Raw genomic sequence first — 24,270 nt, 5'->3', positions numbered from 1 at the left:
CATCCATTCCGTTCATCCATTTTTTCATATCATTTTTGGGATTTTACAAAAAATTATTGGAATATAAATCTCAGGTGGACCACACCACAGGAAAACAATAGTGATTGGATATCCACCATTAAAATCCTCCTAAGGACCACTGTACTGTTTATTTGACATCCAATCTGTTGATTAGGTCATACAGACCCAGATGAAGGGAAAAAGCAAATATCAGCTTGATCCAAAACTTTTATGGCCCCCAAAAAGTTTTTAATGGTCGATGTTCATTCAACACTGTTTCCTGTAATGGTCCACTTGAGATTTGGATACACCTAAGTTTATGTCTCATAACATAAAATGATCTATAAAAATATATGGACGGAATGGATGAAATACATATATCATGGTGGGCCCCACAGAGCACCGAACACCAGCCATTGGCTGGTGGCAGGGGGAGTAGCCAATCCGTTTCCGGCGTACGTAGTACTCCGGTTCCAGGACGTGGAACGCGCAACCCCGGTTACAGGTAGCCCTTGTAACCCAAAACTATGTGGAGCCCAACGAGATGTATGTGTGACATCCTATCCGTCCATCAGATTCGCCCGCTCATATAGGGTGTTAACTCTAAAATGAGGCACATCCAAAGTTCAAGTGGGCCACACCACAGGAAACAGTGAAATGGATGCGCCTACCACTAAAGCCTTCATGTGGCCCTCATTGATGTCTATATGCCATCTAACACGTTCATGAGGTGATTCCCACGAGTATGAATGGAAAACACAAATATCAGCCCGATCCAGAATTTCTGTAGGCCCCAAGAAAGTTTCAGTGATGGGCGTTCAATCCCCACCTTTTCAAGTGTTGTGGCGCATTTGAGTTTTGGATGTGTCTGATTTTTGTGATGAATGTCTAAAATGATCTTTCTCAACGTATGGACGTAGTGGATATAGCATAATACATCAATATGGGCCCCACAGAGCTTTGGATTGCAGGGACTTGTAGAAGTTGGGTGGTAGGATATTCGCATCCGGTGGGAACTGTTCACTCCAGCAATTCGGAGTCAACGGTGACATATTCGTCATTGTAACAGAATACCAGTCTGTCTGTCGTCTCTCTCTCTCTCTCTCTCTCTCTCTCTCTCTCGAATTCGAGAGATTTCCAGGTTTTGGTTTTTACTCGAAAGAGAAACTTTAAAAACCCTAATTTCAGGAGATTTAGGGCTTCGAAATCCATGACGTCTCGAAGGCGCATGCTTCTTAAGGTCATAATCCTCGGAGACTCCGGGTATGTTGACTCTCTCTCTCTCTCTCTCTCTCTCTCATTTTTTGGCGATATGGAAACCCCTTAAATCTAGATTTTCTTGGTTGCACACTTTCCGATGCATGGATGCCAATTCCTGGGGATTTTTTCAGCGATTTTAGGGTTTTCTTGAATTCATGTTGCAATTTCTCTTTTTAAATTTCTAATTATATTGTCTTCGATTGCTTGTCTTTGATGTTTTGATAGGGTTGGGAAGACATCTCTAATGAATCAGTATCCTCTATTATTAGTCAATATCTTTTGGGAAAAGATGGTGTCCGCAGAGGGTGCACCAAGAGTTGGTTCACACTCATCTCCCACCACCCAATTATGGCTGGCGGGAATTTTAACAAAAATTTCAAAATGGGCATTTTGAAATGCTTGCCAAATCCCGCCATCCATTTTTTCGATGACAGGTGGTAAATTGGTAATGCAAGCACCGAGTCTCTGTGTTCACTGCGCGCACAGGGAAGTTGTACTCATTTCTTTTTCCGTTTTCTTTCTTTTTTCTTGATTGTTTATGTTTTAGTTTGTGTATTTTATGGATTGGTTGTTTTGGATGTGATTTTGTTTTGCTTAACCATTGCGCTTTAGATATGTGAATCGGAAGTTTAGCAATCAGTATAAAGCAACAATTGGAGCGGATTTCTTGACGAAAGAAGTCCAGTTTGAAGATAGGCTGTTCACATTGCAGGTGCATTATTGTTATTTTCTTAATATTGCAGGTGAATTATAGAAGTCATCACCATGATTTTGTGATCTGGACATCGATCTTTTTGACAGCTGGTTTTTTCATTGTTCTTAAATGTTAGGATGAATTCCTTGACTACTTTAATGTGTATTTGGAAGCATTATCGAATTGAATTCCAATTATTAATCTAATGAAGTGGTAATGACCAAATTGTTGCCCCCCCCCATATATATATATATATATATATATATATATATATATAAAACCATTGGACATGTTGTCTCCAACGTTGAGAACCCATCATACGTGATGTAGATCCAAAATCTGAACCGTTCATGTGAAGCAGCACCTCGTGAAACCTCCTAGGCCCAAGTTTTACTTTGATATAAAACTTTGATGGGCCATGAAAAATGAAAACAGCTTCCTCCCTTGATTTGCATTTCTCTTTGCTTTGGCCCACCAGAATTTTAGAATAGGGTGAAAATTTGGAAGCATTATCGAATTGAATTCCAATTATTAATCTAATGAAGTGGTAATGACCAAATTGTTGCCCCCCCCCATATATATATATATATATATATATATATATATATATAAAACCATTGGACATGTTGTCTCCAACGGGTGGCAACACATTCCATAGAGGCAAAACAAACTCCATAACTTTACCTTCCAAACAAAGAGGTGGGGTACTCTAGAACATCATCTAACACATATCTAGAATAAGTGTAATCTTGCAAATGTCTTAGGTGGGGCCCATCGAGTTGTAGGTGTGCATCAAAGCTGTAAGACCTGTATCCTATCCCGTACTGTTCCGTAGGCTTCTGCAGTCCTTCCGGTCGAATTTTGGCGACCTGCGATCTGCTATCGACGATTGTGCGCGATCCTGAGTTGTGTCCCGTATATCAGAGTCGACTTGACTCGAAACTTGTACACTAGCAACTGCGCCATCGCCGCGGTTCCAACACCACGTCTCGTGCGTCAATGCGACACTTAGATCATAAGTTGTGACCCGCGCATTATAATGACTGTAGACTGCACGTTGTGGGACCCACCTATTGCAATGACACAATTTTCTAAGCCATCATGTGGTGATGTGCTAGGTAATCATTTCCTCTCATTTTTTCAAAAGTCAGAACCCCCCCTTACCAAGCAATTAATGATGGCCTTACATTATTAATTCAATCCATGATCTTTTTCTCTCTCCTATCTCTCTCTCCCTCTCTCTTTCTTCTTCATTTTTTTCCTTCATTGTTGCAAGCTTGGGACGTCCAAGCAACCCAAAATCCAGCCATCTCCCACCCTTTCTCCCTACTAATCCAGCCCACCAAATCCCATCTTGACCGTTAAATCACCATCCTTAGAGCTCTAAGACCTATTGGAGGAAGGAGGAGTTCAAGATCTAGAGGTGGTGCTTCTCTCTTTTACTCTCTTCCCTTCTCTCTCCTTTCCTTGCATGATGACCCACTTGGTGAGGCATGTAAAGATCCAGACCGTCCATCCAATGGAACCGGCCCATCTTGCTGGATCGTCTAGGGCCAGCAAGCCCACCATGATGTATTTATCCACGCTGCCTGTCTGTTTGGACATGCCTGGGCGTAGGGAAAACACTAATATTAGCTTGTTTCAATGGTGGCCACACCTGGCACCACTTGATGAATATGTCTCACCCATCCCATCCACCGTCCAGACCCTTGGACGTTGGGATTCCCATGATATATGCGTTCTGTATACACCATCCATGCTGCCCAGCAGCCGTGGGCCCCACCACGTAGAACGCCACCATGATGTATTTCAAATCTAGGCCGTCCAGGCGTCCAGAGCTGGACGGACGCTGCACTTCCTGGCCTCAAATATAATATAATATTTGAGGCCCATTGGTGCAGCTCATCCATGAGGCCCATCATGATGTATATTTGAGGCCCATGTGATATGGCCCACCTGCCTTGTATTTAAGGCCCATATGGGCCATTGTGATATATTCGTGACCTATGGGCAAGGCCCATTATGATATGTATTAGGCCCGTGAGCAGGGCCCACCTGTTGTGTATATGTGGCCCTTGAGTAAGGCCCATTGTGTCGAATATTAGACCTTTGTGTGAGGCCGTGGGCCCATTATATGTTTGGCTCTATGTGGGCCACTGCTCGGAAGCGATGTTGTTTAAACGTCCACTTTGATGGGAAATGATGGTTTAATGTCTACATTGTGACCTTCCCTTAAGCCTTGTTCGGCCGATTGTCGAGGCCGATTTCGATTGTATAGGCTGATCCGATTGTCGAGGCCGAATATCGAGGCCGAGTATCGAGGCCGATTTTGATTGTCGAGGCCGATTGTCGAGACCGATTCCGATGGTCGAAGCTGATTCTGATTATTGATTCCAATTGTTGAGGCTGATTCCAATTTGTTGAGGCCGATTCCGATTGTCGAGGTTGAATATTGAGGCCGATTCCGATTGTCGAGGTCGATTTCGATTGTCGAGGCTGAGTCCGATTGTCGAGGTTGACTCCGATTCCGATTCTGATTGTCGAGGCTGATTGTATAGGCCGATTCTGATTGTCGAGGCCGAGTATCGAGGCCGATTCCGATTGTCGAGACCGATTCCGATTGTCGAGACTGATTCCGATGGTCGAGGCTGATTTCGATTGTCGAGGCCGATTTCGATGGTCGAGGCCAACCCTGATCGTCGAGGACGATTGTCGAAGGCTATGTGATGTATATGCGATCCATATTTGAGGCCCATTGTGATGTGTATTCAGCCCGTGTTTGAGGCTCATTGTGATGTGTATTCAGCCCGTGTTTGAGGCCTAATGTGATGTATATTAGGCATATGTGATGAGGCCCATTGTGGTGCATTTGAGGGCCAGACGATGAAGCCTATTGTGATGTATCCTAGGCCCATGTGAGAGGCCCATCGTAATGTGTATTGTGCTCTTGAGTAAGGCCTATGGTGTTGTATATAAGGCCCTTATGCGAAGCCATGGGTCTGCTATATATATGTGTATATATGAAAGAGGAAGTGCAGCGTCCAGCTCTGGACGTCTGGACGGCCTGGATTTGAAATACATCACAGTGGCGTTCTACGTGGTGGGACCCACGGCTGTTGGGCGGCATGGATGGTGTATACAGAACACATATATCATGGGAATCCCACTGTCCAGGGATCTGGACGGTGGATGGGATGGGTGAGACATATTCATCAAGTGCGGCCAGGTGTGGCTACCATTGAAACAAGTTGATATTAGTGTTTTCTCTACGCCCAGGCCTGTCCAAATGGACAGGCAGCGTGGATAAATACATCATGGTGGGCTTGCTGGCCCTGGACGATCCAACAAGATGGGCCAGTTCCATTGGATGGATGGTCTGGATCTTTACATGCCTCACTAAGTGGGCCATCATGCAAGGAAAGGAGAGAGAAGGGAAGAGAGTAAAGGAGAGAAGCACCCACCTCTAGATCTCGAACTTCTCCTTCTTCCAATAGGTCTTAGAGCTCCAAGGAGGGTGATTTAACGGTCAAGATGGGGTTTGGTGGGCTGGATTAGTAGGGAGAAAGGGTGGGAGATGGCTAGATTTTGAGTTGCTTGGACGTCCCAAGCTTGCAACAATGGAGGAAAAAAATGAAGAAGAAAGAGGGAGGGAGAGAGATAGGAGAGAGAGGAAAAGATCATGGCTTGAATTAATGATGTAAGGCTATCATTAATTGCTTGGTAAGGGAGGATGTTGACTTTTGGGAAAAGGAGAGGAAATGATTACCTAGTACATCACCCCATGATGGCTTAGAAAATTGTGCCATTGCAATAGGTGGGTCTCGCAATGTGCAGTCTACAGTCATTATAATGCGCGGGCCACAACTTATGATCTAAGCGTCGCATTGACGCACGAGACCCGGCATTGGAACCGCGGCAACGGCGCGGTTGCTAGTGTACAAGTTTCGAGTCAAGTCGACTTTGATATATGAGACACGACTCAGGATCGCGCGTAAACGCCGATAACAGATCGCGGGTCGCCAGAATTCGACTGGGAGGATCGCGGAAGCCTACGGAACGGTACAGGCTTAGATATGGGTCTTACAAAAACTGTCCAGAAGGGTTAATCAACAATGAAATTGGGACGCCCACAAAATCAAACTAATCCAACCATCATTTGGGCCAACATGTGAATTTGGAGATATTTAGGTGGTTTTCTATTGTTTTCTATGGTGTGCCCCCCCTTGATCAATGTACAAGCTAGATATCTTGGAGCTATCATCAGTCATCATCCTTATGGTGCTCACTTGATGATAAGTTTGGATTATAAAGAAACAACAGGATGGGCCACACTAGAGAAAATCATGGACGGCTACCCAAAAACCTCCATGAAAATGTGTTGGCCCACAAGATGGTTGGATCGGCTTGATTTTTGAGGCGTTCCAACTTCATAGTGGGGCGACCATTCTGGATGGGTTGGATAACGATGAAAACATCATGATGTGCTCCATCCACTATAGTTTTTAAATAAGTTTATTCTAGAAACATTGAAGAGGATCTTGCTTCCTAAGAAAAGCGTAAGGTTGCTTATTCCATGCATGTGAGAGAGTAAAAATTTGATGAGAACATGTGGCAAAAATGGATGAGATTGAAACTGTCAATTTAGCATTTTTAGTAGTAAATGGGCTATGCTCCCAAAACTACAACTATTAGACGATTCCAGCCCTTCAATTGGTGGCTTAGAAATAAACACTAAAAGACAAAAATCAACCAGTGCTCCCATTTAGTGAAGAAAGGACTATTTGTTAGATGGTTAAGATAGTCCAATCACCAAAAAAAAAAAAAAAAAAAGGTCACCAGCTAAGCCCACAGCATGTTTAGTTTGAATTAAAATACACATGTGATGAGTGTTTGGTACACAATCTGGAGGCATGAAAACACCATGCTTCCAGAAGATGAAGATAAAAGGAAATTGGGAAGTGGGAGAGGAAGATATATTTCTACTTCGGTTTTTAGATTTCTTTTTCTTTCTAATGGAGGTAAATTGGAAAAAAAATAAAAATAAGTAATATGAATAATTGTTAGTTCTCTTCTTCGTGAGATTGTTGAAATTGAGAAGGATGTTGCCGATAGAATCCAAGCTATGTGGAAGAAACGGAGCTGTGCCTCTGGAGTTTTATGTGATCGTCACATATTACTCAAGCTGAAAGGGATTTAACTAGGATTGCTATAAGACTGGCCATGCTTTATCGGACATATTGTTGGGTGGTTAAGGAACATGTTCAAAGGATGAGTGACTGAGTGTAGTTGAAACGAGGAGGTTAAGATGAATGAGTGACAAGACGACGAAGGATGGATTTAGAAATGAATGCACTCGAGGAAACTTAGGAGCAGCACCAACAGGTAATAAGATGAAGGAAGGTAGACTAAGATGGTTTGGAAACTATGATCTAAATGCACCCTATGGCTGTATTTGGATGTGAATATGAATTGAATTGGTGAACATTGAGTTTACTATTGAGGAAATGACAAAAAGTGATGATGTTTCCTAGTATTCAAAACAAAGAAAATATACATTCATTTCAATTCCAACATGAAACCAACGTGTCCAAAATCCCCCAACAGAATGGCAGAACAAGATTCATGTAGCCAGTGCTAATTGGCTGGGGTAAGGTTTAGATGATGACGATGATGATCACCATATATATATATATATATATATATATATATATATATATACACGGAAACGCTCACTTGCGAACCAGTTCGTACGAACTGGTTTGAGAACCCATCATACGTGATGTGGATCCAAAATCTGAACCGTTCATGTGAAGCAGCACCTCGTGAAACCCCCCAGGCCCAAGTTTTACTTTGATCGAAAACTTTGATGGGCCATGGAAAATGAAAACAGTTTCCTCCCTTGATTTACATTTCTCTTTGCTATGGCCCACCATAATTTTAGATCGGGGTGAAAACTTGTCACATGAGGTTTCATGGGATTCCGCATCACATGGACCGTTCAGATTAGACACCCATGGCACATGTGCAAAGGTGCGCACGTGCGTAGGTGCGCAGGGGAGCATGACTCTATATATATATATTTGAGAATAAAGAATTTATTGAAGAAGCCAAAGGGCACAAAACAACAAAAGCAGAAAGAAAAAGAAATGAAAAATACAATGAACCAAACCCCAAGGTTTAGGAACCCCAATCCCTACTAAACAGAAAAATCTTTCTAACAATGAAGCCTAAGCACTCACTGATATTTCTAAAACATTTACCATTCTTTTCCAACCAAATACACCACAAGACCACAAGCAAGGCAATTCGCCACTTCCGCCTTTCTTTGGAGCTGGGACCCTCGTCGTGCCATGACAGAAAGAGCTCCTCCATGGACCTTGGCATAGCATAGGCACATTAAAGTCTACATGAATACTATCCGATCCTCCCTTCACAAAGGGGCGATGGATGAATATATGCTCCGCCGGTTTCTCATTCTTCATACATAGAAGGCAAACGTTTGGAAGCACTAACACCCATTTATGAAGGTTATCGATGGTCAATATGCTTTTTCTATCGGCAAGCCAAGCAAAGGCCGTAACCTTTAGAGGGGTTCATACTGCCAAATGAAATCCATATATATATATATATATATATATATATATATATATATATATATATATATATTAACGAATAACTGGAAATTTATTGAAAAGGAGAAAAAGATACAAAAGAGAGAAGAAGTTTGCTGAGGAGGTAGACAACTAGCGACCTAAAAAAAGCAATCAAAGTCTTTAAGCCCATTTACAATGCCCACCCATTCATAGATCAGGTTTTTAGGTCTGGACTAGACAAGTTGGACCAAAGCAGAATTGTCGTTGAGGCATCTGTTGTTCCTTTCCTCCCATACTGACCACCATACGGCGAGAATCACCATTCTCCAAATGAAATCCATATGATTGCACCTATCTTGAGAATTGGGCCCATAGAGAAATTCAAGAAAGGAACGAACTGAAAATCTACCCGACTAAGCTCTTAGCCAAATCAATTCATCTGAAACCCTCGGATTGGGGCGGATGCCTTACAGAGGAGAAGTTGTGGACCCTATGATATAGGGGCTACCATAAGAAACTAATGGATCGTTAGACACCCCTGAAAATCCAAGATTTTGGGACACTTAGGAATTGAAATCCAAGATTATAAAATAGGGTCATGTTTTGCACTCCCGAAAATCCTGAATTTCAATTCCAACCAAATTTCAAATCTAGGAATTTTGCTCTTTTTTTAAACCTAGAAAAAAGCTAAGTTACAAAATCTAGGATTTTTAATCGTTTCCAATTGTCATAATTACCCTCGTTGCCTCTCTTTAAGGTATTTACACTTATTCGCACCATTGGATATTTTTACTTGCATTTGCACAATGATGATGAGATGCTATAAAAATCAAGCTCATGCAATTATTATGTGGGCCATACTAAAAAAAAAAAAAAAAGAACCACCTAAAAAGAAATATGAGATTTCTTTCACTTGTGAAATTAGTGGTCACTTTTGTGGGCAACCTAAAGCTTGAAATTATATTATTTTCGGCCAATGCTTCCATACAATGGGCTCGGTACGAAGATTCTCTTCTTTGTTGGACACGTATGTCATGTTAAAATATTTGAGACCATTTAACTCATCACATTTTTTTCTTATCAATGGATGATTTTATTATTTAAAGAAATCAACCATTCCAAAAATACACAGCTGAGATGAGACGCGAAATCGAGATCCTAGTGACAACTGTACACAAAAATTCTTGTTATCTTGGCCATCACAAGCAATTCCTTCCTCACATTAGTGGCCTTCACTTTCCCCATAATTGCTTCCCATGTGTAAGCCATAGGCTCAAGGGGTGAGGGCCTTAGGAAGTTGGGGGGATGTGAATTTGGCGTTATTAGGAAAATGGGTATGGAGATTTGGGGTAGAAGGGGAGTTGTATTGGAGAGGAGTTATAGGTAGGAAATATGGGGTGGATGTAGGGGGGTGGTGGACTAAGGTCTCTTCTTTGTGCAGAGCTTCATTTATTTGGAAGTCTGTTGCGGCCTTTAAATAGAAAGTCCGGGAAGGGGTTGGTTTTTCATTAGGGGATGAGAAAAATATTAGATTTTATGTGGATAAGTGGGTAGACGGACTGAGTCTTAAAGATCTTTTCCCAAGGCTTGCATGAATTTCCATTGAGGCGGATTTGATGGTGTTTGGTTGTTTTCCTATTGTGGGAGGGGTGGTAGTTTGGGTCCCACCGTGTAGAAGAAATCTAGTGGATGAAGAAATTGCATATTTGGTTAAGTTGCTCGGAATACTTTCAAAGGAAGCTCCAGAATTTTTAGAGCTGGATTTGATGGTGTGAGTAAAAGACAAATCTGGAAAGTTCTCGGTAAAGTCTCTATATATGTTATTTACTGGGGATGATGCCTTGACCCGGGTCTGTCGGACATCGTTTGTTTGGAGTTATGGTGCTCCCTCAAAGGTGGTGGCGTTCGCATGGTTGGTGGGGAATAACAAAGTTCTAATGGTGGACAATCTCCGTAGAAGAGGCTTCATTCTTCTGAATGTTTGTCTGTTGTGTCTTCACGCCGAGGAATCAGTGGATCATTTGTTCATCCGATGCATGTTCTCAAAAGAAATGTGGATCAACTTCTTTTAACTTATTCGGAGTGGAATGGGTAATGCTGGGTTATATTGATGCGTTCTTTTTTATGTGGCATGGTGGGGGTATAGGGAAAATCTGGCACATAAGTTTTTTAGTAGTTATATGGGCCATTTGGTTTGAGAGAAATGATTGTTGTTTTAAGAACCGCAAGAGGTTGGTTTTCCAAAGGGCTAAATCCTATGTACTAGAACGGGTGCATGTTGTTAAGATTGTCTCCCATTTGCTGAAATTTTGGTGGGATTTGTAAATTTTTTTGGCTTTTTTCATTCCCCTTTTTTTTTTGGCTTTAACTTTTTTGTATAAAATTTGTCAATGTTCCAAAAAAAAAAACATGCAAATATTTGATCACGCTGAAATCCCCTTGCCCGACTATTAAATCAAGTCCAATCCACAACCAACCTGAAAATTTTATTCACTATTTTCCCATAAGAACACTCCTTTTGAAAAGACGTTCATTCCTCTCTTTTCATAGCGACCGCATTGCCGCTTTTAGAGCGTGTATTTAGGTCTTATTAATCATCATCATCTAAGCCTCATCCTAAGTTCCCAACTAATTGGGGTCGGCTACATGAAGTTTTTTCTGCCATTCCACTCTATCAAGGGCCATAACTTCAGTTAGACCATAGGTCATTAAGTCTTTTCTTACTACCTCCACCCGGGTCCTTTTGGGCCTTCCCTTTGCCCTTTTAGAGCATTCAACTTGTACGAACTCACTCCGCCGGCACAATTCTGGATCTCCATTGCACAGCAAACCATCTACGTATAGTTTCCCTCATCTTGTTTCCTATTGGTGCTACTCCTGAAACCCCTCAAACGCATTCATTTCTAACCTTATCCTTGTCTTGCCACTCATCCATCTCAAAATCCTCATTTCAATTGCACTTATCCTATGAACACATTGTTCCTTTACTACTCAACACTCATCCTAGGTCATATCCATCTTGCACAAAATTCCCCCACTATTGCTGGAGTGAGTTGGGTGACCCAATTTATCCCAAACTTTATAAACATTGTTGTCCACACTTGCCATGCAAATTTACAATGGATTAGTAAATGCGAGCAATTCTCCTCTGCTTCTATGCACATTGGGCATCTATTAGGCATTTGAATCCCTCTTCTCATCATGTTATCTATGGCTAGCATGCTATTTCTGTATACTTCCCAATACAAAATATTTACTTCTAATGGAGCTCCTCCTGCCCATACCACTGAAGCCCATTCTACTCTAGATGAGCTACTATTCTTGTATGCCTTTTGCCAGGATCTCACCGTGGATCTATTATGATCCCAAGGGTTAAATAGCCTAACTTGACGGGTTCCATTAGTCCTGGGGCTTTTGGCATATTCGTTAAGTTCTTAAAAATTGGTATCAAAGCCAACACCACATACTGTGTTCAAGTCACAGAAGGAACAACCTGTGGAAAGGGCAACCCAGACTAGAGTGAAAGCTACCATGACATGGAGAGGGCTACTTGCACAACCAGAGTGTAGCTGCAATGAGTGGAGAGGGCTACTTGGACGAGCAGAGTGCAACTGCCATGAATGGAAAAGGGCTACTTGGAAAAGAGGCTAGAATGAGTGCTGCCATAGAGTGGGCTGCCGTAGACATCGGCTGCAGAGCATGGTGGAATAATACGATCCCAAGGGTTTGATAGCCTAACTTGATGCGTTCCATCGGTCCTAGGGCTTTTGGCGTATTGGTTAGGTTCTTAACAGAATCTCCCACTATAGTCTAACATCCCAATCCAATTGTCATTCTCCTCCGGAACAATTCTGATCTCCTCTAGCCTTGCAAGCATACTAGTAATAAGAGGAATCTCACCGTCCTTCAGATTTCTCTTAAAATACGAAGACCACACTATCCCTCCACTCTTTGGTACGTCTCTTTCCCTACTCACTCGTTAGCTGAGGCTATTTGAAATGACAGGCTGTACGCTGAGTTGATGATGTATCACATCACCATTTATCTCTCCAGAATCTTATCCTGAAGCCGTGGCCTACTTTGTATTTAACGTGTTTGGCAACCTCTCGTACAATTTTTAGATCCCCCTCCAAACTGCAGGTATTTTTTTTCCACATTCCTCCTTCACATCCCATTCACTATTCCCCGCTCTTTACTTCTCCATGAGGATATTCTTCAGCATTTGAAGTTCCCCAGAACCAATCCTCCACCACCAGTTCTCCAACACTGCTGAATTTGTATCTGTCAAAATCCTTATGCCCATCTGCCCCTCAGACATTGGCTTGCACACTTCTGCTCACACCACATGATGAAATTTGTGGCCATCTTCGACAATGGCCTGCACACTTCTGCCCATTCCACATGATGAAATTTCTATCATCCCAATTATTCCATAGGAATTTTTTTCTGCAGTGATTCTAGCTTAGCCGCAACCTCCGATGGATATCTGAGTAATGCTAACAGATGAATTAGTGAACTTGTTAATATTGCCTTTATTAACGTTGGCTTACCACCTATCAATAGAACTCTTCCTTTCTGTGCTGTGAGCTTGTTTCTGCATCTTTCCAATATCTGATCCCATGCTGCAGTTAAGGGCTTTCCTGGACCCAATGGCATACCCTATAGATTGATGGGCATTTCTACTGCTTTGTATCCCACAATTCCATTCCTTTATAACTCTTCATTCAAATTTATCCCTGATGTTCTACTTTTTGAGAGGTTGATTCCAAGTCTGCACACTACAAAATTCCTCAAGACATCTTTGAAGCCTTCAGTTTTTTATTCCTTCATGCTTCAATCAACAATGTATCATTCACTTGCTGCCCATGAGTGACTTTAATCTCTTGTATAGACATTCCTTCAACTATTCCTTTTTTGACAGCCCGTGTCATTAGTCTACTTGGCACTTCTGCGACTATTGTGAGTATCAGCACCATTATTTGTTCTTGGCGAATACACCTAGCACTCCTCAAGAGTCCGAATGGTATCCCGTTGATGATGATTGAGAACCAAGCTGAGGATATACTGGTGTGGCCAGTGGGCTTGAAGGTGTTGATAGTAGATAACTTGCGCAAGAGGAAGATGATATTATAAGGGGAGTCAGTCGACCGTATTTTCATTCATTGCTCATTTGCATACGAGTTTTGGGAAAACATCTTGCTTGCCTTGGTGTATCGTGGGTGATGCTGGAGTGTCTCTTGCTAGGTTGGCATGGAGGTGGGTAGGGAAGATATTATGGAGATTGGCATTATTGGCCATTGTTTGGGCATTATGGGGGAAAAGGAACAACTGATGCTTTTGCAACCGAAGCTGGGAAGTGGCTGATGTTTTTAGGGAGGCTAAGCTGGATATCCTAGATTGGGCCTCACTTGTAATCCGGTTTTGGGCTGTTGGTAATTCTTTGGGCCAATTTGGCCCCTTATCAATAAAATTGTAGCCTTTCAAATAAATAAGTAAATAATGAAAAAAGCCATCTAAAAGAAGTTTGGGTTCTGGGATGGTAGGAAAAGTTTGGAATTGCATTAGGTGGAATACTACTTTTTTACCTTTTCAAGCCTAAATTAACAACTACCGAAGCACAATGGATGTAAGATGGTGGACAAGCATACTGTCCTCCTTGTTTATGAGGTACATCTAAACTTGTTCTGGGCTAACACTGTATTGCAATCCACATAAATCATGTTAAGATGTTATGTATCTGGGCCACATACTGAAGGGTCATGATCTACGATTTGGATAATCCAACCATCTACAATGAAGATTTGAACCACTTGGAGAATCTAGATTGATCTGATGGAAGATCAACGATCATAATGAGCACTCTGGACCAAACTATCAGTCATTTACTTAGTTGTTAGAGTGAGTTGAATCATTTTTCATTTAGGCCCTGTTTGGATAGAGTTCAAATTAGGGGAAAGTAAAGCAAAGGAAGCAAACATGTGACATAAGTAGGAGGTCAACTAGGGGAAGCAATCCTTTGCATAGTTTGTTTTGCAAAAGAAAAGTCTTGGAACATGCTTTTCCTGTGCATTTGAGGCTGTTTGGATTGCTATACTACAAGGTGAAACCTTTTTCCCTTTTCCCTCCAAAATTTCCATTTAAAAAGTCACATCAGAGGCAATTCTTTTACCTCCACTTGACTTTTTGAAAAGAAAAAAAGAAGAAGAAGTTTGTACTCTCTTGTTTAGGAGGAAAAGGCAATGGCAAACCCTGTGCTGCACCATCCTCTGCTTCCTAAGCAGGCGCAAATGCTTTTTTGATGTATATTGAATACTTTCCCTAGTTTGCACTCTATCCAATCACACCCTTATTGTTTTCTTATGAGCATGATTGGTCCTGTTTGAAAGCCTATTGAGTTAGCTTTAAAACAAGCCGAAGGTCATGCAATTTTGATTTTGTTTGCTGGAGTAATGACCGATTTACCAAAAACCTATATGGCTGTGACGGGATTCAAGGGTATTTTTATTTTTATGTTTTTATTCAAATAGATGGTCAGGATTAGAATAATGGCTAGCTGGAATTCTATTAGGGTTTTCTTTGCTTTGAGAATAAGTATGTAAGTATGTAAGCTTGTTTATGAATAGTTATGTCGTTCATTAAGAAAAGTTATTTTCTTGGGTTACATGTATTGCTTGCTTCCCTTTTGGCATGCGTTGCCTACACCAGGAGAAGGATGGGTAAATATTTCAACTCCAGTTGGGAGTCTGTGTTGTTGGGAAAAATTCTGGTTCAGTCATCAGTGTTATTGTTTACCTATTGCTTCTCTTTTCTGGTATTTCTCTAGCTTCGTTCGACTCAAGCTGGGGGACAGTGTTGTTGATAGTTGGAAGAGGGGGAAGCCCACAGCTGAGTGGAAAGCCCTCCCTTCGGGGTCCATCAAATTGAGTTTCAATGGCTGCTCGTTTGGGAATCCAGGGCCTGCAGGTATAGGAGTGTGTCGCAGCAGTGGTGATTTAGTTTTTGTGGCCTATTGGTTTCCAGGATTTTGGCTACACTGAGATAACAGCATTGGTTAAGGCTGTCAAGATCATTATCTCCTCCAACCTTCACCAAGCTATCATGGAATGAGATTTGACCAATGCAATTGCGTGGGCCAGATCCAGGCCATTCCATTGGAGGTTTGCCGATGTGTTAGAGGAAATTAGGGAAATTTGTGCAGATATCCCATTCTCTCTCTCTCTCTCTCTCTCTCTCTCTCTCTCTCTCTCTCTCTCAAGTGCCTCAGGAAGCTAATGAGATACCTGAAGGTCAGGCCAAAGGTGGTGCAGCAAGATCCATCCTTTATGACAGGAGGAACGTGTCTAATGCTTAGTGCGATTTATGACAGCAAGATCCAACCTTGGATTTAACAGGATGTGGAGTCATCTCTAAGGAAGAAAAGAGCATGATTAGTTAGTCCTGTGAACAACATTTAACCAGTAGCTTTTGGTCCACAATTGAGATTATGAGTATTGTTGCTTCACCTTTTGTAGTCCATGCGCTCAATTTCTGCATAGCCAGAAATACAACATGTTCAAAAAAACAAAAATAAAATAAACATGATGTTGTTGTCACTCCTTGAGACCTGCGGGGCCTGGATTCCCTTTACTAGGTATCGAAGCTGATAGCATCGAATTCTCCTAGAATTGCATAGAAAACTTCAGTGATTTGACACTGAAGTTTAACAAGACATTTGATTTGCAACTAGGTTGAATAAAGTTGTACAAATGGAGTGAAAGGCATTTGTGTTGAAACTGATACTTGGCAGGTGAATCTGCCATTTCAGCTACCACAATAGTGTATTCCATCACCCCTTGTGCTTGGAAAGTAGTCACTACCTCGGCCACAGAAGATGCTTGCTGAATTGAAGACCTATATATTAAAATAAGAAAAAAAATGGATTTGAGGAAAGAAAAAGGCATCAGCCACATACATGGTCTTACGACTTTGCGGAGACGTGTGATTTTGGTCAACAGTTGCCCAGGCCTGGTCACTGCGACCATTTGATGTCCAACTTGGGCCTTTGAACATCTGATTTGATTCATTCTCAATAGCCATGGGATGGTCATCTTGAAACTAAGTTGATTAAAGTTGTACAATTGGAGTGAAAGGCACTTGTAATGAAACTGAAACTTAGGTTGAACAAATAATGGGTGCATCTGCTTTGGAACTTAGAATTTGAATATTGAAGTAGAGAGAATGGTGAAATGAAAGATATATGCATGAAAACTTTACTGATCATATTTTTACAAAAGGAAAAACAATATGTTAAACCCTTCCAGACTCAGAGCCAGAAATTTAGCAATGTGAGTCTAACAAAAGAGCTTGTATGGCAGATCTGGGGTTGATGCAAGGAGATGATTGTTCAAACATGGAGGGTATAGTTTGTGGATGGATGGGGGGAGCTCTTTGTTGCTTGGGATGGATTGTCAGAAGTAAATACATGACAGGGATAGGGACTTCTTCCTAGATGGTGAACTCAGTGACAAATGGTGGGAAAGGAAAGGTGAACTAATGCAATGTTTGAACTGTGTCACCATAATAAATGCATCTTTGTTGGTGACAGGTATGTTTGGTCAGGTGGAAAAGAGGCAGGGAAAATTTTGGATCCCAAAATGAAGGCCTAGGAAAGCATCGCTGTGGATTATTTACTTGATCTTGTTTGCAAGGTTCACACAGGCATTGGCATGAAGGACTATTGGGGCTGCAAGTGCCGTCACCTTGGAGAAAATTCATAGTGACTATATTCATCTGGCATTATTACTCAATGTTCAAGCAAGAAAAGGTGTTAATCGCTCAAATGGGTTGAGTTTATAAAGAACATCAGAAGTACATGTGATCAATGCGTCAGGAGACTTGGATAGACTGGCCATCAGATGATGCTCCCTGGCCAAACAATCATGATGATGCAATTGTGAGGAGATTTCGTTAGTTACTTGACTTCTGGCATGGTAGCTATTGGTGTTAGCACCATTCAAAACTGGCTTTGGATTCTCCTATTTATTAGATTCTGCAAAGGTAGTCTGTGTCATTTCTTACTCCTTTCACATTGAGAATGTGGTTAGAGTTGCCCAGGAAGTTGTTGGGGGATTGTGAAGATCGGATAGTGCAGAGGCTTGGAAGGACTTCAATTTCATGCAGTTAATGGAAGTTAAGAATTTAGTTGGAGAGCTTGAATTCATAAACTTAGCTTCATAAATTTGTTGCCACTGCTGCCTCGTGCCATTTCTGGTAACCAAGACTCATTATCCCATTACCTTTCACAAAAAAAAAAAAAAAAGGACTCGTGATCCCATTTCACATGCCAGGCACACATGGATTTCTTATTGTGATATTTTCTCAAGTCTCGGAATGGTTTATTTTCAATTTTCTGTTCTAGACTTTGGAGCTTCCAAGGCCTTCTTGGTGAGATTGATTTTTTTTTTTTTTCTCAAGAAAACCTATAGAATATATAATAGTGATTGCCCTTTTATAACATCTTTTGCTGCTAGGCTGACTCTATTTGTGCCCGTAATTCACATCTTCAGATATGGGACACAGCTGGTCAGGAGAGGTTTCAAAGTCTTGGTGTGGCTTTCTATCGCGGTGCAGACTGCTGTGTTCTTGTTTACGATGTCAATGTCATGAAGTCATTTGACAACCTCAACAATTGGCGTGAAGAGTTTCTAATTCAGGTACTTGTTTCTCATCCTGAGCCCAGAAACCTGAGTTTCCCGTAACAGATGGCTGATATTTCTGTGGTGGTTTTAATGTATAGGCGAGCCCATCCGACCCTGAAAACTTCCCATTCGTCGTGCTGGGAAACAAAATAGACGTGGATGGTGGCAACAGCCGGGTGGTAAGATATTTAAGCTGCCATTTCCATCATTGTTGCAGGACCATGTACTTAGCTTACTGCTCCTGCTTTGGGACCTAGGTTGCTTAGGTTGTATTTTTTGTTGGCACTCCTGTGACTAGATTTCCCATGCACCTTGCGTGTTGGAATTAATGCTGCCCACATGGCTGTTCTGAAAAGGATCTGTGGCAAATAACTCCATTGCTTTATTGTCTTTCCTTAGTCTGTTCTTGCTGCCGGTTCTCTTTATAATCTTGTGTGGGTGCTGTTTCACCCTTATGGGTTTTCAGGTGTCAGAGAAGAAGGCAAAGGCATGGTGTGCCTCCAAGGGGAACATCCCCTACTTTGAGACTTCTGCAAAAGAGGGTTTCAATGTCGAAGCTGCATTCGAATGTATAGCTAAGAATGCTCTCAAGAATGAACCTGAAGAAGAAGTGTGAGTAGTCCTAAAAGACGCTTCTCCGTCTTTCTTTAAATCTCCTATGTTATAGTAATAATCAGTACTATCCTTTGGATTTATCTGCCAAACACTTGCAAGCATATGACCTCCTGATGCTCATAATGACTAAAATTCTAAAAAGATTATCGTTTGACAAAAACCCAGTTACAGGTTTAGGGTGTCTTCGGATACATCACTAACTCCTGCGAAGAAAAAAAGGAAAAAAAAGTTTCTATTTAAAACTGCCAAACCCAATCGTGTTTTATTGGTCAGTCATATCAGCAGGTTTCATTAGCATTTTCTTGTTTTGGCCAAAACTCCCTCTCTGTGTTGCCTTAGTTTAAGTGTTGGCCCTGATCTATAGCTGAAGTGGTAGACAGAGCGAAAGATACCTCGTTTCAACACTGAGGTCTTGGTATCGATATCTAGTGGGGGTGGCTAACAGTGAAGTGTGAACTGACAGTGGGGTGTACTAACAAGCTAGCTAACAAAAATAAAAATAAAAAAGTGTTGGCCGTGTTTGCCATTTTAACCAAGGTTTAAAAGCATTGTCCAAAACCTGTACGTATCGTCTGATGCATACCATTATTGCCCATGAATGATACGGCTGCATGGGCCGTATCGGTGGTGAACACCATGATGCCTGGTGCACTGATTTAAAAACTTATTTTTTCTCATTCAATTGCTGGCTTATCTTTTCAAAGATTTCGTATCTGTTTGCTTATATGAAGCAGCTTTAATGCTTTGCTACAAACCATATATTTAAAAACTGATGAGTCTGCTCGATTTGATTGAGACCAAAATCAAGTTGCCCTTTGACCTTAAAAAAAAAAAAAATAGCTTCAAGATTCATCACGAACTTGACGAAGTCAGTGTGATACTCAGAAGAATTATGGAAGACAATTGTAAGTAATTGGGTTCGAACCTGTAGCTCAATGTAGATAGGGTGTGTTTCAACATTGAGGTGTAGGGTTTGAGCCCAGCTCACCTATTAAAATAAACACTTATAGTACACTTCCTTGAAACAAACAGAAAGCCATGTCCAAATAGGAGTTGAGTCTCAAAATTTTAGAAACATATAAAACCAGGGACACAAGGTATAAAGTATAATCCGAAACTGTTATGTATCACTTGATATGTATAGGTTTCATCCATGAATGATTCGGCTGCATCAGCCCGAAACATCCCGATGCAGAGACAATCCGGGGTGATACAAGGGTGTGTTGCTGGGTGAACGATATGAAACCCAATACACCGATTTCAATCCTTGCATGGACAAGTTATTTTTCTCTGTTGCCAAGTTACATGACATTCTATTTTCTAACCATGAAGATACCTACCGGATACCATTGACGTGGCGGGCGGAGGACAGCAACCAAGATCATCAGGCTGCGAATGTTAGGTGGGTGTTTTGCTTGTCATGGAAAATGGCTACTGCACTTCTCTCCATTTGATTCACAGTGATTATTCAGTGAAGGCTTTTATAATTCTATGTATACTATTGAGTTGGTATTAAAAAAAAAAAAAGGAAGAAGAAGAAGACAGGATTGATGATCGTGATATGTGATACTCCATCTCTTGGATCCTCTCATCTTTCCCTTCTCGCTTTGCTGGAAATTCGGTTGGATTAATACTAGAAATTTGTGTTATCAATGGCAAGCTATCTTAGTTTATTCTGCCTTATACATTGTGTTTTCTGATGGGAAATGGCTTGATGTGAAACGTCTAAAGTCTGCCATGGGTTAGTGATCATGGTGCCTAAAGTATGCATGTAAGTTGGACCCACTTTTCCTAGAAAGTTTGGATGGTCAGGAGATTTGCCTGGGAGCGGACTTCCACTGGTTTATGTTTAGATCATTCCATGTGGATTGGAAGAATGAAATCTCTTTGCAAGCCAAATGATCACAACCCCTCATCGGCACATGGGAATCCTCTGTTTGCAGGCCCAGAGAAATCCAAGCACACGCCAGGGTTTTCAACCGTGTTAGTAATTACTTGGTCTGCACCGAGGGAGGGGTTCAAAATAATTTCTTATATGATGTGGTCTTGCAGCCACACGGATGATCATCTGCAGCGTCCATCATCAAGCAGTGTTGAAGGGCCATTTGGCCATAGAAAATTGCACAGGTGTGCAAATCATCTCTGATCCATGGCAAACAGGACACGGATTGCCTGCAAAAGCCTTTGACAGGAACTTCCTTTGATGGTAAGCTAGGTGGGGCATCTGTGTTTCCAGATTATGCTAGGGCATGGCCCAAAAATGAGGCATATCCAGATGCTTCCAGATTATGTTAGGGCATGGCCCAAAAATGAGGCAGATCCAAAACTCAAGTGAGAGCCCCGTGACAGGAAAAAGTGGGTTGGGAAATGCCGACTGTTGAAACTTCCCTGGGTTCCACGGTGATGTTTATAACCATCCATACCATTTATAAGGTCATTCCTACATGGATGAACTGAAAACACAAAAATATTAGCCCGATCCAAAATGCCCATGTCCACAAAATGGATGGATGTGGTGGATTTCTCCCAAGCATCACGGTGGGCCTGACCTAGCATCCCGTCGCAGAAAGGTCTGCAGGACAAGGGTACAAATTCATTGGGTGAAGGTCTTTTTTGGCCATTTATAGTTTTTGAGTGTGGCCTTTGCTATTTGACCGGTGAGTGATCAGTCTCGATCATGGTCCTGTTGCATGGATGGTGTGGATCACCATCCCCTGGGACACCATGTTATGTGCACGGTGAATACCTTGCAGAAGGGTTGTTCTGTGGCACTTTTCAATTGTTGGCCCTGAATGGATCGGAAGGGGATTGCGTACTGAGTAAGCTCTGTGGGGGCACACCATGATTTATGTATTTTATCCTTCCATTTTATTATTTTCGGGCTTAGCCTAAAAATAAAGCATATCCAAAGCTCATGTAGACCACACAAAAGGAAACAATGTGAATTGAACTTATATTGTTTGAAAATTTCTTGGAAGCCACGGAAGTTTTGGATCTAAGCTGATATTTGTGTTTTCCCTTCATCTGTGTATGTGTTATCTTGTGAACAGGTTGGATAACAAATAAACGTCTGTGGGCCCTAGGAAGGCTTCAACGGTGGAAATCATTATTCTCTCTGTTTCTTGTGGTGTAGTCTACTTGAGCTTTGGATATGATTCAATTTTGGGCTTAACGCCTAAAATGATATGGAAAAACGGATGGACGGCATGGATAAACTACATACATTCACTATGGGCCCAACCGAGTTTACTCCGTAAGGTGAAAGACTATTGAGTTACTCGGTCGGCAATTCGATTTGGAATGGATTAACGGACTTATCATGACAGCATTCCATGCCGGTCGAGACTCGAGATCCTCATTTCGGTGTTACAGGGTTTGAGATCACTTATCCAGGAAACGAATTTCAACCATCAATATCAGCCATCAATGTACCTAGGGCCTACATTCCTTTAAAAAAAAAAAAAAAAAAAGTTTTAAACATTCTCATGTGGGCCAACATTCAGACGGCTAGAATTGTCCGGCCGGTGAATTTTGGGTCCTCGCGCATGTGTGGGCCCCCTTGAAGACGGTCTGAATCACCCAAAAACATGTTGCTGGCTTCAATGCTAGTGGGAGGTTTGCTAAGCCCACAGCCTACTGGTCTACATGGAAAGTACACATGTCAATGAAGTGAACGTGCGAGAGATTCCAGCTTTCGATCAGATGGGCTACACTTTCCATCTGGAACTGAGAGATCAGTCCGATGCTCGCGTTTTTGAGCCAGCAGATAATCAGTGCATGTACAAACGGTTGAAAAGGCCATTAATACTCCGGCAGGGTGTGATAGATGATATGCAGGTACTTAGTAATAAGAAACCTCGTGTGCAAGAAACTCAAATTAAACCGTCCACATTACGGGACCCGGTTTAGATGTCTAATGAATCAGAAATTTTAAGCTTATTTGATCATAGGTCCAGTAGTAAACATTTATTGGACGGTTGATAATGAACAATATCAATGGTCCCACATCAACAAACAAGTGCCTATGAGGTTGGAATCAATGCCACTTTGCCATAGCTAGTTTCACAATTTAGTCGGTGTATTTTGATGAGCTAATGTATGCCACGTGTACGATGTTTTGGTGCCTGCGTATCAAGTGTCATACGCTGCCTGACTATCATATAGCCCCCATAAACAGGATTCTGCCGCATCCCGCACAGAGAGAGAGAGAGAGAGAGAGAGATTAGGGTTTGGGTTTCGTATCAGCCATGAAGGCAACAGAGGAAGAAGGGCTGCTGAACATGATCAGACCGCCCCGGCTTGAAGACGCTGGGCTCGAAGACTGTGCTCTGGCACCGGAAGCAATTAAAGAGGCGTTTCTCAAAGCGGCGAGTTCGGTCCGAACACAGGCGAAATCCATCTTCCCCGCCGATGACAATGAAATCGATGGTGGGTGTTGCGTCAATGATCCCGGGCCCAGCAACGGAGAACTGCGGGATGTGCTGACTCAGGTTCCTCCCGAGGATCCAAAACCCTGCGGCGAGGCTGAGAAAGGCGGTCTGCCCGAAGTAAGTGGGGTTAAGGTGATCGTTGTGGGAGTTGAAGGAGGAGGGGCTTCCGATAGGGTATTGGGGGCGGCAGTGCCGGAATGGGAGGAACGGAAAGGAGGGTGTGTTGAGGGGTTGTTAGAAGGGTTGGAGATTGGGGAAAATGAGGATTTTGGTGATGAAGGGTCTGAGGATGAAAAGGAAGATAAAACCATATTAGCTGAAGCTTACATTTGATTTTTGTTGTTGTTGTTGTTCTTGTTTTGGTTGTACAAATATATTTTCATCTGTAATAGAAGTAATTCAATGGTTTTTTTTTTTTTTTCTTTTTCTTTTTTAAATGAAGTGAATGAAATGACTGGACAAGCTTGAATGGCATTTTAACATCACGGTGGGCCAGGAAGGTTAATGGTGGGCATTTCCATCACCACTGTTTCCAGTGGTGTGGCCAACTTGAGTTTTTAATGGGGTTTTTTTAAAAAAGAAATTCACTCTTAAACTGATGGAAGGAAGAAAATTGATACTCTGGCAAAGTGTCATGGATGATACACATGCAACTAATGGATAGGATATCTACAGGCCTCAGGGTAGGCCCACAATTTTTGTAGGAAATTCACATTTAATGGGTATTTTAAGAAATACACTCTTAAACTGTCAGTACATGGGATCAACATATGGAAGGAAGAAAATTGATACTCTGGCAAAATGTCATGGATGATACACATGCATTGAGAAACTATGTACTTGGATTGTAAAAGAAATTCAAATTGAACCATACACATTATGGGTCCACGGTTCGGATGTAGAATAAAAAGACACTTATTTCATGGTCTTAACTATCGTTTGGTCAAAATATCCAACGATCCTATTTTCGTAAACGAGTATCATTTTATTGGACGGTTGGA

The 24,270-nt window shown here is 41.8% G+C and overlaps 2 protein-coding genes across 2 annotated transcripts; both read left to right on the top strand.

Moving 5' to 3' along the window:
* Positions 1 to 1,070: 1,070 nt before the first annotated feature.
* LOC131223081 (ras-related protein Rab7-like) lies at positions 1,071 to 20,522 on the top strand. Its single transcript, XM_058218369.1, has 7 exons — positions 1,071 to 1,263; positions 1,486 to 1,512; positions 1,873 to 1,972; positions 18,093 to 18,239; positions 18,323 to 18,403; positions 18,691 to 18,836; positions 20,172 to 20,522. The coding sequence occupies exons 1-7, from the start codon at positions 1,211 to 1,213 to the stop codon at positions 20,239 to 20,241; spliced, it is 624 nt and encodes a 207-aa protein (XP_058074352.1). The 5' UTR covers positions 1,071 to 1,210; the 3' UTR covers positions 20,242 to 20,522.
* A 2,488-nt stretch (positions 20,523 to 23,010) lies between these two features.
* LOC131223080 (uncharacterized) lies at positions 23,011 to 23,690 on the top strand. The gene has a single exon (XM_058218368.1). The coding sequence runs from the start codon at positions 23,087 to 23,089 to the stop codon at positions 23,600 to 23,602; it is 516 nt and encodes a 171-aa protein (XP_058074351.1). The 5' UTR covers positions 23,011 to 23,086; the 3' UTR covers positions 23,603 to 23,690.
* The last annotated feature ends 580 nt before the right edge of the window (positions 23,691 to 24,270 follow it).

This window comes from Magnolia sinica, chromosome 13, assembly GCF_029962835.1.
Source record: "Magnolia sinica isolate HGM2019 chromosome 13, MsV1, whole genome shotgun sequence".
Taxonomy (NCBI): domain Eukaryota; kingdom Viridiplantae; phylum Streptophyta; class Magnoliopsida; order Magnoliales; family Magnoliaceae; genus Magnolia; species Magnolia sinica.
This window is presented reverse-complemented; position numbering and strand designations above follow the sequence as displayed.

Coding starts and splice junctions, on each gene's coding strand:
- LOC131223081 (XM_058218369.1), top strand. CDS start 1,211: ATGACGTCTCGAAGGCGCATGCTTCTTAAGGTCATAATCCTCGGAGAC. Junction 1,513..1,872: donor AAGACATCTCTAATGAATCA/GTATCCTCTATT, acceptor ATTGCGCTTTAG/ATATGTGAATCGGAAGTTTA. Junction 18,240..18,322: donor GTGAAGAGTTTCTAATTCAG/GTACTTGTTTCT, acceptor TTTAATGTATAG/GCGAGCCCATCCGACCCTGA.
- LOC131223080 (XM_058218368.1), top strand. CDS start 23,087: ATGAAGGCAACAGAGGAAGAAGGGCTGCTGAACATGATCAGACCGCCC.